The sequence below is a fragment of the Oryzias melastigma genome, linkage group LG5 (genome assembly GCF_002922805.2).
Source record: "Oryzias melastigma strain HK-1 linkage group LG5, ASM292280v2, whole genome shotgun sequence".
Lineage (NCBI taxonomy): Eukaryota > Metazoa > Chordata > Actinopteri > Beloniformes > Adrianichthyidae > Oryzias > Oryzias melastigma.
In genome coordinates, this window is record NC_050516.1 from 6,611,397 (window position 1) to 6,627,744 (window position 16,348).

The 16,348-nt window shown below is 40.5% G+C and overlaps 1 protein-coding gene across 1 annotated transcript; it reads right to left on the minus strand.

The window, feature by feature from the left end:
* Positions 1–283: 283 nt before the first annotated feature.
* Positions 284–15,433, minus strand: hao1 (hydroxyacid oxidase (glycolate oxidase) 1). Its single transcript, XM_024270543.2, has 8 exons — positions 15,249–15,433; positions 5,128–5,279; positions 2,393–2,663; positions 2,155–2,327; positions 1,140–1,231; positions 901–1,059; positions 589–658; positions 284–497 (listed from the first exon to the last, which is right to left on the minus strand). Exons 1-8 carry the CDS (start codon positions 15,380–15,382, stop codon positions 430–432), a joined length of 1,119 nt encoding a protein of 372 aa, XP_024126311.2. The 5' UTR covers positions 15,383–15,433; the 3' UTR covers positions 284–429.
* Positions 15,434–16,348: the final 915 nt, after the last annotated feature.

The following is a 16,348-nucleotide window of genomic DNA, read 5'->3' on the forward strand; positions in this document are numbered from 1 at the left end:
GCTAGTGTCTTTTCCGTCAGAGAGGTGCAGATTGTCACATCTGCGAGGAGCTTTCACTGTTCCAGTGTTTTCCTTTGGTACTTTTTGGGATTACGTCCCCAGCAGGTGGAGTCGACTCCACCCATCCTTGTTTGTGGTGCTTGTGTTCAGTCAATCACCCCCTTCCCTCCCTCCCTCCCCACCCCCCCACCTTCTTAGTGTTTTTCAAAGCAGGTTGTGAATGCATTGTAAGGATGCTGTGGGGCTGAGTGACCCACAACCGTGATGAAGCCAGAGCAGCCAGTAAGGTGAGAACGCTTTTATTTCTACATAATCACAAAGAAGTTATATCATTTCAAAAAGCTAGCAAGAAATCCCCCATAGTGGTGAGAATCACTTCCTGAGGGGATGCGGGTTGAAAACGTATGGACAGCAGCGACAGTTCCTCCTTCACATCCTGGAGGGGAAGTCCACTTTCCTGACCAAAGATCTGTTCACCTCTGATAACGAACGACAACCTGCACACACAGACTCAGTGTTAAACAGTCCAAAGAGGTCCTGACTGGAGCCTTGGGCTAAAACACTTGGTCAGAATCTTGGCGGGCTTACCTGAAAGAGCCATGGCCAGCCTCAGCTCCTCCTTCAGAAGCTCTAGAAGCTCTGTTACTCCTTCTTCCCCCTGGAGACAGACAACAGTTTTAGCTAAGACCCCGTCAGAGTTCAGACACTTCCAGCTCATCCAGCTCAGGTTTGAATATATCAAATCTGAATAATCAGACAAAAAAAAGGACAAATAAAAACTGAATGGAACATAGTTATGTAATGAACAGAAAAGGGGTCCTGCAGATCTCCAGCAGACTACTCTGAAGCATCTTCAGAAAGTCTGTCAGTCCAGTTACCTGAAGCTGAGACACTCCTCACCTGACAGGCCAGCGCCCACAGCACAGGTCGGCCCATGAAGACAGCTTTTGCCCCCAGCGCCAAAGCCTTCAGGACGTCAGTACCACGCCTCACTCCTCCGTCCATGTAGACGTCACACTGACCCTGAACTGCCTGCACCACCTCCTCCAGCACATCCAGCTGCACAAACAAACACCCATAAAATGCCTGCTCTGATCCTCACTGGTCCTGGTGTGGTAGAGCAAAACTGAAAGACCGACTGTGGCAGGAACACCGTCAAGCTGTCGAGCTCCGTGATTGGATACCAGGATGGCGTCAGCACCATAGTTCAGAGCACAAACAGCATCTTCACCTGGAACAGATGAGAAGACAACAAGCTGCTGGGATGTTCAGGGTCAGAACAAACTGACAGCTCAGAGTCAGAGAAGAACCTGCTGGTTGATCCAGAACCATCGAAGTCAACACAAACCAAGTTCTGACTCCATCCATGCATTCTGCTGATCCACCTGGATCAGAACACTGATGCCCTCAAAGATGAAGGGGTGTTTTTACAAAAACATTTTTATTTTGAATTGACATTTAAAGTATCATTTAGAATATTTATCACAAATTTAACTCCACAATTCCACAGCTGGGGAGCAAGCTAGAGAAAAAGAACCACCCTACAGTGTTTGTGTTGAGACCTGGGTACACGGAGTAGCATTGTCACAAGCTTCAAGTTTGTAGTTTTAACTGTAGAAAGGCTGTGTCATGGCAGCAGCATCACTGATTCCTCCTACCCAGGCCTCCTCCTGAATGTCTGCACCTCCATCACCGCTGGAGCGTACACCTACCTCAGCTGGGCAAATTCAGGGTTTACCCTGGAGAGGTCTCCAGTCTGTCACAGGGCCTCAATCACACACACACACACACACACACACACACACACACACACACACACACCCCAGTTCTCTGATACAGTCAATGAGAAAGAATTCGACTTATTCATATCGGTTTTGAGAACCATGACCAATTCCATATCACACCCTAAACTTAAGAAGCACAAACATGGCAGAGCTTCATACGCAAATCCTGTGCTCAAATGACATTTTCCTGTTGAAAGGATGCAATATGTTTGTCAAATTTGAGCACACAGATTTGAGTTGTACACACAGATTTCCAGAAAAGCATGCTCAGAGTTTGGAGATCACATCCTGTTGCAGTACACGTGAAGACAGCTGCTAGAGCAGTAGAACTTTCAGGAGTTTCTGCTCTGGAAGGGGTGTGGGTGCGTACCGTTCAGTATTCCTTTCACGATCACAGGAAGATGTGTGTGCTTCTTCAGCCAGGTGATGTCCTCCCAGCTGATGGTGGGGTCTATTGCATTGGCGACATACACAGCCAGGCCACTGTCATTGCCATAGCTGTCCTCAGAAAAGGCCAGAGAGGCCGTGGAGAAGTTGGACATGCTGTGCACAAAAGACAGTTCATGAGCATCCCACTTCCACCCTCAGCTGCTGACTTTAGTTCCTACCTCAGGTGTGGGGGCATTTTGAAACGATTGCGAACATCATCCAGCCTTTTTCCCAGAAAAGGAGTATCCACAGTCACAAAGATAGCTTTGTAACCTGCTTTCTCTGCACGACGCACCAATGACAGAGTGAGCTCTCTGTCTTTGTAAATGTAGAGCTGCATCCAGAGGACTCCCTCGCCACCTTGAACAGCCATCATTGCTGACATCACTTCCTCTATGGTGGAGGTGGCCCAAGAGCTCAGCATCATCCCTGTTCCTGCTGCTTTGCAGGCTGGAAATACAGAGGTTTCATAAACAGCATGTTTCACATTCATAACCCATAAACAACTGTTCAAAAATAAAAACGAATCATCTTAGAAAAGTTCACTTCAGCTGACAGATGTGGTTGTTATGGTCTATGACACATCGACAGCAATCCATTTCCATTATTCGCTGAATCCTTTTGTGAAGAACACAAATGTTCATTTTCCATCTCAGCTGCAGTTGCTAAACATGTTTTTTTTCCAAGTGAGAAATCACAATGATGAGATGCACTAGCTGCTGGACAAATGCAATGAGTGGATGTTCCCCCTTTTACTGACTCTGGTTCTGGTTCTGCTCTCCATTGTTATCAGGGGTCAGCAACCTTTTTGAAACTGGGGGCTACTTTATTGGTACTGAGTCATAGGAGGGGCTACCAGTTTGAAATAACAAATATACTTAGTTTGGATTTAGTTATTAATAATAATAATGATTCTCCTCTATGTAAAGACTCTGATTTCTCACCATAAGTATCAAGAATGACAACAAGCTAGGAAACAGATATCAATATTCAGAACTTTATTAATATCAACAGATCTTGTCACATTTTGAGGTTATGACCAAATTCAATGTTTTTAGCAAAATTATAACTATTATTAATCAATTAATTATAGCTATTATTAGTGGATCTACGCTCCTCAAATGCTTTAATTCAGTCTCATGCACCTGTCCCTTTATTTTCCTTAAACCTCCAAACATGATTGACAGATCCCACAGCAGACAAGAATCTGCGCATGGTGCGTTCACTGAGCTCTGGACATAAGTGAACCCAAACAGTTACTCGGCCCAACTCAGTCTGCTACAAACTTTGTCATTTTTATACAATCTGCAGAAAAGCAAATCAGTTTTTCAGAGAAAACGTTGACTCTATTTAATCACTCATTTATATTCGGATTAGTGCCGGTGTTCTATGTTCTCTCTGATAAACTGCTTCGTTTTACTGACGATATCTGGGGCTCAGTGAACGCACCATTCAGAAACAGTCAGCAGCTCTGGGTTCTGTTTCCATTACACATGAAACTTAAACCAAATTCTAGGAATTTAGAAAAAAAAACAGTGTCGCAATGACACGGTTTCACAATAATGCGATAAAACACAAACCAACTCACGCGATAAGTCATTAAAAACACGGCGATGAGTGTGTGTGTGTTTTTTAATTTGATTTACTAAAAAGGAGCATTTGAGTGACGTCACAGCAGTGTGGTGTGCGCGTGCTGCGCTGGCTCGCGCAGCTGGATTCCATTGACAGTCTCAGATGCAAGTGAGAAGTCTGTTCAGTGGTATGTAAAAGAAAGAACACGACTAGATCCATTGAAGTTTGTCACTGCCCTCGAGATGAACCTCAAATGAGACTTCTGCGTCGTATTCAGGCTGCAGATGAAGCGAAGAGGAAATCTTGGTTATTGATTTTACAGAGGAGATGCACGATCAGCTGTGACGCTGATCTGTCGTGGCGCCCGCTGTGCTGTACTCGGACAGACATTTCAGAAGCGCATTTGATTAGAAAAAAGTCAATTTCCATAACAGTTTTGAGAAAAATGTCCAACCATTACAATACGCCCCCAAAACCAGCTCTCGCAATAACTTTTTTCTAAAAATGCGAGTTTTTTTTTTTTTAAGAAATTGTGTTTCCATTAAAGATAACTAATAATAAAAAAATCCAATCCAACTCAAATTTCAGAGTTAATGTGAAAGCAGCTGGGGTTTGGGGGAGATAAAGGGAGGGGGCAGGTTCTCTCAGGCGTTTGAAGAGCGCAGCTCCGCCAATAAGTATTAAGAATTGACCAAAAACCACTTTTGTGAAGTGTTTTCTTATATTGCTTCTGTTGTTAACCACAAAATAAAGAATCTTAAAACAGGTTAAGTCTCCATGTGGGAAAGGGAGAACTGGACGCTTCATTCTGTTATTAATTTTCTCTATATAACGAGAAAACGATTAAAAAAAAAAAAAGAAAAAAGTGGAATAGGCCGTTTTTGGCTTCAGCAATAATGAACATATATTTTTAAAATGCTCTAAATTTTAATTCTTTGCATCACAATAAAATTTAATTTTCGAGCGGCTCACAAGTGAGTTGTGCTATTTTTAGAAGAGACCGGCGGGCGACTTATGAGGTGCTCAAGGGCGACCTGGCGCCCGCGGGCGACGTGTTGGTGACCCCTTCTCTAGCTTGTTCACACTAAAAACCCTTCCATGTACTTTTGTGATCACTTGCACAGCCTGTTATTCATTCATTAGGAGGGTCTGGTTTTGTTGGGGAGATCAGGACTCAATTGGATTTTCAATTTCAAAGACTTTTCTGTTTTTTTGTGTAGTGCTGGGTACAAACTGGGTCGTGAACTGTTGTTTCATAAATAAAGTGAATGGTAAGAATTCCTTTTCCTTTAGGAAACCAGGTAACCAGAGTGCATTTTTTGTGCCTTTGTGTGTGTGTAACCTTTCGCGGTGGCAGTCTCTCCTGCAGGGTGAGCCATCCTCTGCATGGCCGTGGCTGCGACACACAGAGGCATGCTGAGCCTCTGACCCAGCACTGACACTGACAGATCCACTGAGGACACGTTCCTGAGGACCCGAGGGATGAGATACCACCTGCACATGCGCACACACATGCACGTTACAACAGAAGACAAACAAAAGCAAACTATCTGTTCGATCTGAACTATCTATCTATATCTGCTGTAGCTGCTTTTTTTTGCTGAGAATGTTCTGGAGATGAGGAGACGGTTAGACAGGGTGATGAGTCTGAAGCTGGAGTTGAAGGTGTGATGTGGAATGTTTTCGGGGCTATTTCCCCCCAGGCAGGATGTGAAGTGGAGGAGAAATCCTGGAGGGAGATGGAAAAGGAGATCCAGGGTCTCCTTAAAGCAGGGGTGTCGAACTCCAGGCCTTGAGGGCCGACGTCCTGCTTGTTTTACCTGGATCCAGTGTGTTTGGCCAATAAGAAGCTTCAAATGTAGGAGACCTGGAATTCTACACCTGTGCCTTAGAGGGAGAGCGTGATGAATGGAGCAGACATAATGAACATGTGGGTGAAGGAACCAGAAGTGATGTAGGGAGTCATGGAGAAGTTTGCTCAGGACAGGAATGCAGTCTTTTTTCAGTGTTTACATTCTTTTGGTAACTCTTAAACAGTTGATGTAATTAACGTAACTCCAGCGGATTGTGAGGCAGAAATTCACAGCCTCGCTCTGATCTGCAGCTCTGCACAGCTGAAGGGCGGATGTGGTCCACATTAATCAGCTGATTCTATCACAGAATAAAAAAATGACGTTTTTTCGCCGACTCTGCACCAATATGTAATGGTTAGAACGTAAAGTGTTGAGGAACTTTGAGGATGGAGAAACTGTGGAGAACATTTTCAGGATTTGATGTTAAATGATCCAAAACAACAATGATGTTTATGCTTTATGTTGTTGTTTATGTTACTCAGTTTTGTTGATTCTGATCTCCTGTTCTAAATAAAAGTATAAATGATGGTCATTTAATGCAAATAATTTCAATTTTCATCCTTCTAGTAAAAAGACGTAAACATAGCAATAAACATTATAATTAAAAGAATCGTGGTTCGATTCATGAATCGAATCGTATCGCCACCTGAGCAACGACCCACAGCCGTACTGAGATGAGATTCTCAGATGAGATCATATGCTGGTATAATCGGCCCTGGCTCCCTCTAATGCAAGATAATGCAAGACCTCACGAGGTCAGAGTGTCTCAGGAGTTCTGCTAGACCAGAGGTCGGCATCCTTCAACAGTAAAAGAGCCATTTGGGCTTGTTTTCTACTGATCAAAACCTAGAAGGAGTCACATAGTCTTACTTTAGCCTTTAAGAAATTTGGATTTGAATTTGTGACCTTCTTTTCTTAATAATAAATTGTAATTATGTCTATTTTTTGGCAGGAACAAAAGCAAAAAGATAAAAAGAAACCAGCATCTCTTGAAATTGGATTTTTCTTCCTTTTTTTTTCTTTTTATGTTTGGCAGAAGCTCAAATAACTTATTTTCAAAATAAAAGATGTTCAGTGACAATCAGGATCATGTCAGTGCAGCTCTGAACAGCTCATAACCAATGTTGTGCAGCATAATATAATATGTGCTTTTAACTCATAAAAGATCAAACTTTTTACCAAAGTTTTGCTTTGCATATAAAATCTGTTGATCAAGACGTCTTCAGGTTGACAGGGATGTAGAAACCTACATAGTTTATCATCTATGTGCTCCTCAGTCATCCACTTATAAATTTAACTAATATAAATTAAATAAAGTCTAATTAAGTAATCCTTACTTTAACAAAAAATACTATTATTTTATTTTTCTTTGGCCAGCGAGCCACTATGGAGATTTAAGAGCCACACGTGGGTCTGGAGCTGCAGGTTGCAGACCTCTGGTCTAGACAAGGATATTGATGGAATAGACTGCCTCACCTGTTCCTCAGACCTGAATCTAATAGAAAACATCTGGAACATCCTGTTTCAGTCCATCCACCAACAGCAGGTTTCACTGACTGTCCAGGAGTTGGTGGATGCTTTGGTCAGAGTGGGAGGAGATCCCCTGTAGACCATCCACCGCCTCATCAGAAGCTTATCCAGGAGTTGCAGGGAAGTCATGTGGTCACCTGGAGGCCACGCCCACTACAGAGCCTCATTCTGACTAGTTTCAAAGACATTACATCCAAGTTGGATCTGCCTGTAGTGTTTTTACTCTTTGATTCTACATCCAGACCTCCATAGAATAATATTTTAATTCCATTCTTTTTGTGTGGTTGTGTCGTCAACACATGCAACTATGTAAAGAATGCAGCATTTCTCAAGAGTATTTCATTTGTTCATGTCTAGGATGTGTTTTCATAGTGTTCCCTTTATTCTTTAGAGTAGTGTCTTACACACCAAGCTCAGCTTAGACGTTAGTTTTGACATCCCTAACAGCTCTGACCACAACAAACGCACTTCCTGCGTTGGACGCCTCTCTTTCAACGCCAGTTCAAACATGTGTTCATAAGCTTGACACCTCAAACATGTGAGTTTGAGGTGAGTAATATGAGTTTCCGGTTCCTGTCAATTGCCACGTCAACTCTGTGTCGGGTTTCTCACTTTGAAGTTTATTTTCTTTGGAAGAATCAACTAGAGATAATGTCCGATTGCTACTCCTGAAGGAAAATTAACACGATACAACGTGTTTGATCAACTCCTGGATTCCAGACTGAACTGAAAGTTTTCCGTTGCTTCGGCGCTATGCTGTCAAGGAGCTAGCGTACAACGCCAACAGCTGATCGGTCTACTATCAAGCCGCGATTAGCTGGTATTTGAAAGAATGCAACGACACCAGGACAGGACAGCAATGGCCCCAAAGAAGATTCAATCGGCAGAAGAAATCGATGACATTAAAAAGTCACTTGACTTCGTGTCCAATGAGGTGACTGTTGTTAGGGCACAGCAGAGGCAGATTCTGGATCTACTGGAGGAGATGCGCCTCCGGATAGCGGAAAAGGACCGCCGCATCACGGATTTAGAGCGGAGAGTGGACGACCTGGAACAGTATTCCTGCATGAACGGTGTGGTCATTACGGGACTGCAAATCAAACCACGCAGCTATGCGCGCACTGTAGCCCCAGACACCGAGGAGCCCGGCGAGGAGGATGTAAGAACAGCGGAGCAACAGGTGGTTTCCTTCCTCCAAAGCAAGGAGATAAAGCTGGAACCTGACCACATTGAGGCATGTCATCCACTGCCTCGGAGCAACAGGGAACGTCCTCTAATTATCTTAAGGTTTGTGAATAGAAAAAACAAAACATCACTCTTAAAGCAAGGACGTAAACTGAAAGGAACCAGTCCTTTCATTAATGAGCATTTAACTAAAAAGAATGCAGAAATTGCCAAAAAAAAGCAAGAAATCTGAAAAAACAGCAAAAAATACATCAAACCGGGTGTCAAATTGTAAAGTTTTCATTAAGTTAAATGGAGCTCCAGAAGAAGCCAAAGTGTTGGTGGTGAGAAACATAGCGGAACTTGACAAGTACTGATATATCACATACCTGTACTTGCTTCCCATATCTATTTCATGAACAGAACATCAAATATACCAACACAAAGGAGTAATGAGGAGAATCATATGCAACTAAAAATCTCAGAATTAGAGCAAATGGAACTGGAAACCTTTGAATATACGGACTACAACACACAAGATTTAGGAGCTGAAATAGATCCTGATAATAATTATCTCGTTTCCGTCAACAAAAGTTTTTTATATCACTCACAGAAATACTTTAATAACTTTATAAATACAGAAGGCAAACTTTCAATTATACACTTCAATAGTAGGAGTATGTATACAAATTACAGTTCTATAAAAGAATTCTTGCAATGTTGTACCAGTCCATTCAGTATTATTGTCATTTCAGAAACATAGTTTAATGATGATAAAGGTGTTAATTTCAAAATAGATGGTTATAACCTGGAATATAAAAACAGAAAAAATAAAATGGGAGGTGGAGTTGCACTATACATACACAAAACATTACAATATATGGTAGTTAAGCACATGTCACTGGCTATGGATGATGTAATGGAATGTCTAACTGTGGAAATTCTTAATGGAGAAAAACAGAACACTATTGTAAGCTGTATACATCGTCCTCCTGGTTTGAATATGAATACTTTTCTTGAATATATGGAGAAACTGTTTTTTACAATGAGCAGTAAACAAACATTTTTATCTGGTGACTTCAATATTGATTTGTTAAATCCAACCAAACAAAAAACAAAAGGTTCTTTCATTAATATGATGTTTAGTACGTCCCTTTACCCAGCAATCACTAAACCAACCAGAATAACCTTAAACAGTGCGACAATTATTGACAACATTTTTACTAATTGTATGACTAATGAGGTAATTAGTGGCCTATTGATGTGTGACATCACTGATCATTTGCCCGTTTTCACCGTTTTTGCTAGTGAAGTTAAGAAAAATAAAGAATCAAAGGAGGTAACTTATAAAAGAATCATTTCTGAGGAAAATATGAATGTTTTTAATAACAGTTTGTCAACACAAGACTGGACCTCAATATATAGAGAGATGGATGTAAACAAACCATATGATCACTTTTTAGAAATATTCACCCTTTTATATAACAAACACTGTCCAATCAAAATGTTTTGTAAACACAATAAAAATATTAAAACCCCCTGGATTACAAATGGAATTTTAAAAGCCTGCAAAAAGAAAAAAAATCTCTGCAAACATTTTATCAAGAAAAGAACACAAGAAACAGAACAACAATATAAGATGTATAAAAACAAAATAAATAATATAATAAGAGATAGTAAAAAAATACATTATAAAAAAATACTATATGAACATATGAATAGTATAAAAAAGACTTGGGACATATTAAACGGTTTAATTAATAATAAATCAAACAAAGCAGCATGCCCTAATTACTTTCTGGAAGGAGATGAGAAAAACTACAATATAGAAATTGTAGCAAACAGCTTTAATACGTTTTTTGTAAATATTGGCTCAGACTATCCAACCGAACGATTCAAAGAAATAATCAAACCAAATCCACACACAATTTTTCTCACTGCAACAACCGCACAAGAACTTATAGGTATTGTTCAGAAATTCAAAAACAATCTACTTATTGTCATGATACAAACATGTCTCTAGTGAAAAAAGTAATAAATAACATTTCTAAACCCTTTACCCATATTTGCAATTTATCGCTGCAGACTGGTTGTGTCCCTAACAAAGTGAAAATTGCCAAAGTTATTCCAATTTACAAAAATGATGATAAACATATGTTTATAAACTATAGGCCAATCTCATTACTTCCCCAGTTTTCAAAAATTCTGGAAAAACTTTTTGAAACACGACTTGATAAATTCATTGAGAAACATGATATAATTAACGAAGGACAGTATGGCTTTAGGAAAGGACGAACCACAACTATGGCAATAATTGATGCACTGGAACATATCACCAGTGCACTGGACGACAAAAAGTATGCAATAGGAATATTTCTTGATCTTAAAAAAGCATTTGACACCATTAATCACTCAGTATTGCTCAATAAACTGGAACAATATGGAATCGGGGGGGTTGCACTGAACTGGTTAAAACTTTATTTGAATGGAAAAGATCTGGACAAAAATGAGGTTTTTAGACTTTTCCCTTTCTATCCTAAACCAGAATGAAAACAAATAGGATAAGACATTCGTGAGTCAATAATAAATATCTTTCTTTCTTTACAGATCAGCATGGAGCTCTGGAGCTTCATTCTTTGCTGGTTCTCACCTTTGGACATGTTTGCTGATATTTAGTGACAGAACTCATGATGGATTTTCATTCGTGTCAGGGAGGCCTTAAGACGGAAGTTTGATTTTGTTGGAGGAAAAGCTGGGGCCAGATTTGGTTGTAAGTTAAATGGGAGAAATACTTGAGTTAATGTAAAAACTGCATAGATGTATGTATAGACTGTACAGGTTGTAATATAGTAATATTTATTAAACAGGAATGGATTAAAACTGGTTTTCAGCAGGTTCCTGCTCTGCAGAACATAAAACTCTAAACATAATACAGAGCTAGAAAGACAGAAACAATCACACACTCAAATAAAATACAATGAATTTAGATTTAGGGGTCAGGAGCCACATCAGTGGTCGCAACAGTATATGTCTTTTAAATGACCTGCACATTTCTTTTTGAACTGAATTTTTGTGCTTACAGCCCTGATGTCTTGTGGAAGATTGTTCCAAGCTTTAGTGAGCACATAAAAGAAAGATTTCTGTACGTAAGAGTTTTTAAAAGCAGGTATAGGCAGAAAGCCATTTGTGCAGGATCTGGTGGAGTGTTCAGATCTGAGTTTTGGAGCCATTGCTGTAAGTCCTGTAGCGGTATCTCCATTTAGAATTTGATGATACAGTCTGAGTCCATGGTTTAATGTGTAGTCTTGGAAAGTTAAAGCATTGGAGTGTGAGAGTGCTATGCAGTGGTGAGTCCATCCGGGGAGCCTGTGGGGAATCTTGTAGGCTCTGTTGTAAAGTCTTGCTATTGAATGTAGATGTTCCTTGGTTGTGAGTGACCAAACAGGTAGACAATATGAAATAGAAGACATAATGATTGCATGAAGGTAGGTATTGGAGACTGAAACGGATAGATAGGGTCTGATTTTGCTGTAAACATATAATTTTTGTTTCAGTTTTCTAGTTAGGTTTTGGACATGATTAGCAAAGGTGAAGTGAGAATCAAGAGTGACATCTAAATGCTTGTAGTTAGAGACAACTGAGAGTTTGTGTCCAGAAAAGGTGATGTGAGTGAAGAGACGTAACTGTCTGCGTGATGAATAAAAGTACATACATTCAGTTTTCTTAGGGTTGAGTGTCAGATGATTTTCATGCAGCCAGTCATGTAAATGCTGCAGATCTGTGTTGAGTCCGTCATTAATCATGTCAGTGTTTGGACCGGACAGGAAAATAGCAGTGTCATCAGCATATAAGAGATTTTAAGTACACTAGGTAGTTGGTTAATGTACTAAACAAAAAGTAAAGTACCCAGAATGCTGCCTTGTGGAACGCCCATGCCACACTTCAGAGTCTGCAATGTTGCTGAGCCAATTTCTACAGTCTGAGATCTGTCACTTAGATAAGATGCAAGCATGTTTACTGCTGAGGAGAAGAGATGAAAAAAACAGAGTTTATTCAATAAGATTTGGTGATTAACTGTGTCAAAAGCTTTGCAAAAATCTATGAATATGACTCCTGTTACATGGCCTTTGTTTAAAGATGCACGAATCTGCTCTGTTAAAAGCAGCAGGGCTGTCTGGGTTGAATGGGAAGGACGAAAGCCATGCTGGACGTCACTGAGCTGATTATTGTTTTCAAGATATGTAATTAATTGTTTATGTAATACTTTTTCAAGTAATTTGGAAAATATTGGAAGAATTGCGATTGGGCGGTAGTTGGAAACATCAGTGGGGTCGCCAGACTTGAAGACAGGGTGGATAAGGGCTGCTTCCCACATGGCAGGAAATACAGATTGTCTGATACACAGGTTTACTAAATGATGAATAAGTGGTAGAAAAGTGCTGCCGTGCATTTTCAGAAAAGACATGCTCAAGTTATTTACATCAGGGGTATGTGAGACATTCAGTGAACACAAAATGTTATGTAAGTCAGCTTGTGAAATTTCAGAAAAGAAAAATTGTTCAAAGGCAGCTGATGCTAACGGGAGAAGTTTTGGAGCAGTAAATCTGGAAGATAGTTCATGTACAGATGCAACAAAATACTCATTAAAAGAATGAGCAATTTTGTCACAATCGGTAAGAAGAGTCCCACTCGTGGAAATTTGAAAATTCTGTGCATTTTTTATTTTGTTTTCACCAGTTATCGATTTGATTGCTTGTCATAAAGTTTTTGGATTTGAGGCTGTAGAATTAATTAGATTTTTATAGTAGAGCTGTTTGGCTTTACTCAATTTAGAATTGCATGTGTTCCGTATCTGGGTAAAGATACGTCGAGCCTCAGGTGTTTTTAGTAGACTGTAATTTTTTAGCGAGGAGGCCTTTTGTTTTAGCAGCTGCAAGATTTCCAAAGTCAACCAAGGAATTTTTTTCTGTTTAACGTGAATTTTACAAGTAGTTGTATACTTTGCCGTATGGTTTCCACCTTATTGTGAAAACTTGATAAGATGTGATCTGGATTTTGCAGAGACAACTCGTTACTCCAATCCGTATTGGTTGGCTCAGCATTAAAGTCTAGTAGATTTGAGATTGGTATTTTAGTAGCATGATTATGTTTGTGAGTTTGTGGAAGTTTAAGACATTTCCTAACGACATATATAAGTGAATGATCTGAAATTGATGCCTCTATTGATCCAGAAATACCATATTTACAAGGTTTGTTAGTGAATATGAGGTCTAAAATAGAGTTGACATTTTGTCAAATCTGGTGTGTTCCTTTATTAAATTAATGGAGACCAAGTTTTGTTGCTGTAGATTTAAGAGATTTGGATGAATTATCAATCCAATTTAAATTAAAATCGGCAAGAATAATAAGTTCTTTAGTAGTAACAGATTTTATGATATCTGAAAACTGCATTAAATATGCAGTTACACTTATATTAGGGGGCTTGTAAGTGACTATAATTGTAACTGACATTTATTTTGAAAAATGAACAACTAGTTGAAGTAGCTCTAAGCTAGTTGATAAAATTACTATCGAATGTGCATATTTTTGATTTACGAAAAGAGCAACACCCCCTCCGGTTTTCTCTGTTCGATCTTTTCGATATAGCGAATAGTTTTGTATTGCAAGAAAGGAGTCTGGTACAGTAGAGGTGAGCCAAGATTCAGATATTGCCATGATGTGAGGCTTGGTTTGGGCAAGAAGGATTTTGAATTCGTCCAGCTTGGGTACAAGGCTTCTGGTATTTAGGTGACAGATTTTAAAGCCTCTGATTCTACCAATCTGGGATAGTGTGGTTGGGTTTTTCCTTAAATAAGTCAGCCTTTTTTGTGCTTTCACAGGTTTAAAAATGATTAACTTAAACATTTGGGTTACTATTTAGTGTCTGACCTGCAAAAGATGAACCTGCTGGCTGATGAATGCTATATAGATGAGTGGGGTGAGCTGGAGAAGCACCTGTGTGCAAACCCAAGCCTGAGGAGTTGTTAAATACATGAAAAGAAAAACCCATAAAATATAAGAAAGAAGATATAAAAACATTCAGACTAAAAGGACCAGGATTAAGTTCAATGTTTCCAATAAACAAAAGAACCCAGAGGACCAGTTTCAAGTGCTTAACATCAGAGTCTTTGGAGATTAGATGTTTGAGTTTAGGTTTAAAATCGTTCACCCACCGGTGGAAGATAAGTGCGGGCCGAAATAGCTGTCCGTTCACGTTGGTAGCTGATGTCGGGACATGATGAAAAGTTTGTTAAATCCATAGTCCTTTTACGAGGGGGAGATTCCCGCGGAGCCGAGGGCGCACAGAGCGGTTCCAGCCAGAGCTGCGCGGCTCCTCTGCGGGTATCCAAGGACCCAGGTTGCGGTTTAACACAACTGGCGTTGACACTCTGGTAGGTTATATTCCTATGCTTTCATATGCGTTTGTTTTGTGAAGCTTTAAATCTTGTTTAGTATCAAGAATTAAGTTAATTAATTCTATTATTGTAAGATTCTTACAAAAACGAATAGCATTTCCTGATTCTAAAAATGCTGATAGAATCAGATGCACTTGAGGTAAACAAGAGTCTCACATCTGCTTCATCTACGTTTTACTGCCTTCATCTTTGTTCCTGTTAAAACATTCAATATAGTATTCATGCAGACAGAATAAAGAACTGATCTCAGCCAGAGAGAAAGCGGTTCAGACCGACAGGACCGGTTTACAATTCCCCAACATCCAGGTTTCTTTTTGTCATCTCTGTTGTTTGAAATCTACATTCCTTAATATCTAAATCCTGAAATGATTTCTGGTTTGTTTGCAGACCTCCAGAACTCCCTCTATGAAGAAACCGTCCCCAGATAGTGCAGATGGAGTTTGGCTGACAGCATGTGGTACCTGTGAAAGGCGGACAAGTTGTGGGCCAGCGTGTTCTGCCCGTCAGCTCCAGAGCGGTAGTAGTCATAGATGGATTTAGGAAGGATCTTCTTGGCCTCCTCCTCGAAGTCTGAGGCACACACACGTCCCGACATGGCTGCGCCGTATGGAAGTGGGGGCCGACTGTCCACTAACAGGAGTATGAACATTAACCAACCTTCAACCGGACAGCTGTCCCCCCCCCACATGTACACAAGATAACCCCTCCCCTTTTTTCATATCCAGTAATGAACTTTGAGTCCTGCCAGCAGGTCCTGAGGAGAACTGTTTACTTTGAACGTTAGCCCTGTTGACTGTTAATCAGCCCCCACCAACAAGGTTCATCCAGAGAAACTGCAGGGGGGGGTCAGAGAAACCTCACCATTTTCCAGGAAGCAGATGGGAACGTTGCATCTGTCTCTCTGCTCACTGTTGTGTTCTTATTGGAGTGACTTTCTTTTAGAATGTGAACCCTCACGGACCCCGAGGCCCTGGCCTCGTAGTAGTTCCTAAAGTTAGGACTAAAACACTTGAGGCTTCGTTCCAGCGTTCCGGTCCTCGTCTGTGGACAGCCTGCTGGACAGAGCTGCAGAGAGGCTGGAGACACCTTCCTTCTCAATCATGATCAATGGTTTCATTTGATCTTTTCTTTTAGACTTTTTTTTAGCTTTTATTTGAGTCATTTTATAGTTAATTTATATGCACGATTATTCTTTTAATATACTATGTTTTGGTTTTTATATTCAGATTATTGAAGTGTATGTTTCAATCATTTTTATTCTTTTATTCCAGTACTTCCTCACAGGGATCCTCTGTTCTGGCTCCGCCTGTGGGGGGGGCTGTTGCTGTGGTGCCTGTTGTCATTGGGGCGGCTGGGGTCACCCTGCACTGACCCCCGTGGTCAGGCTGGGCCTTGCAACAAAGGGGTTCCCGTAACAGTGTTTCTCCACAGCAGTAGCGAGCCCGACGGTTCAGAACTGCAGTCTGTGGTTGTTGAGGTTTATACTGGGGCAGCTGGGTGGATAGGGGAGGAACTGGGGGAGGGAGGGGTGTTTAATTTGAGTAAATGTCCTTAAAATGTG

Excerpts from the sequence above, each read along its gene's own strand:
- hao1 (XM_024270543.2), bottom strand. The coding sequence starts at position 15,382 with ATGTCGGGACGTGTGTGTGCCTCAGACTTCGAGGAGGAGGCCAAGAAG. Across the intron at positions 5,280-15,248 it reads AACTTGTCCGCCTTTCACAG|GTGGTATCTCATCCCTCGGG; the intron begins GTACCACATGCT and ends GCGCATGTGCAG. Across the intron at positions 1,232-2,154 it reads CGTGAAAGGAATACTGAACG|GTGAAGATGCTGTTTGTGCT; the intron begins GTACGCACCCAC and ends CATCTGTTCCAG.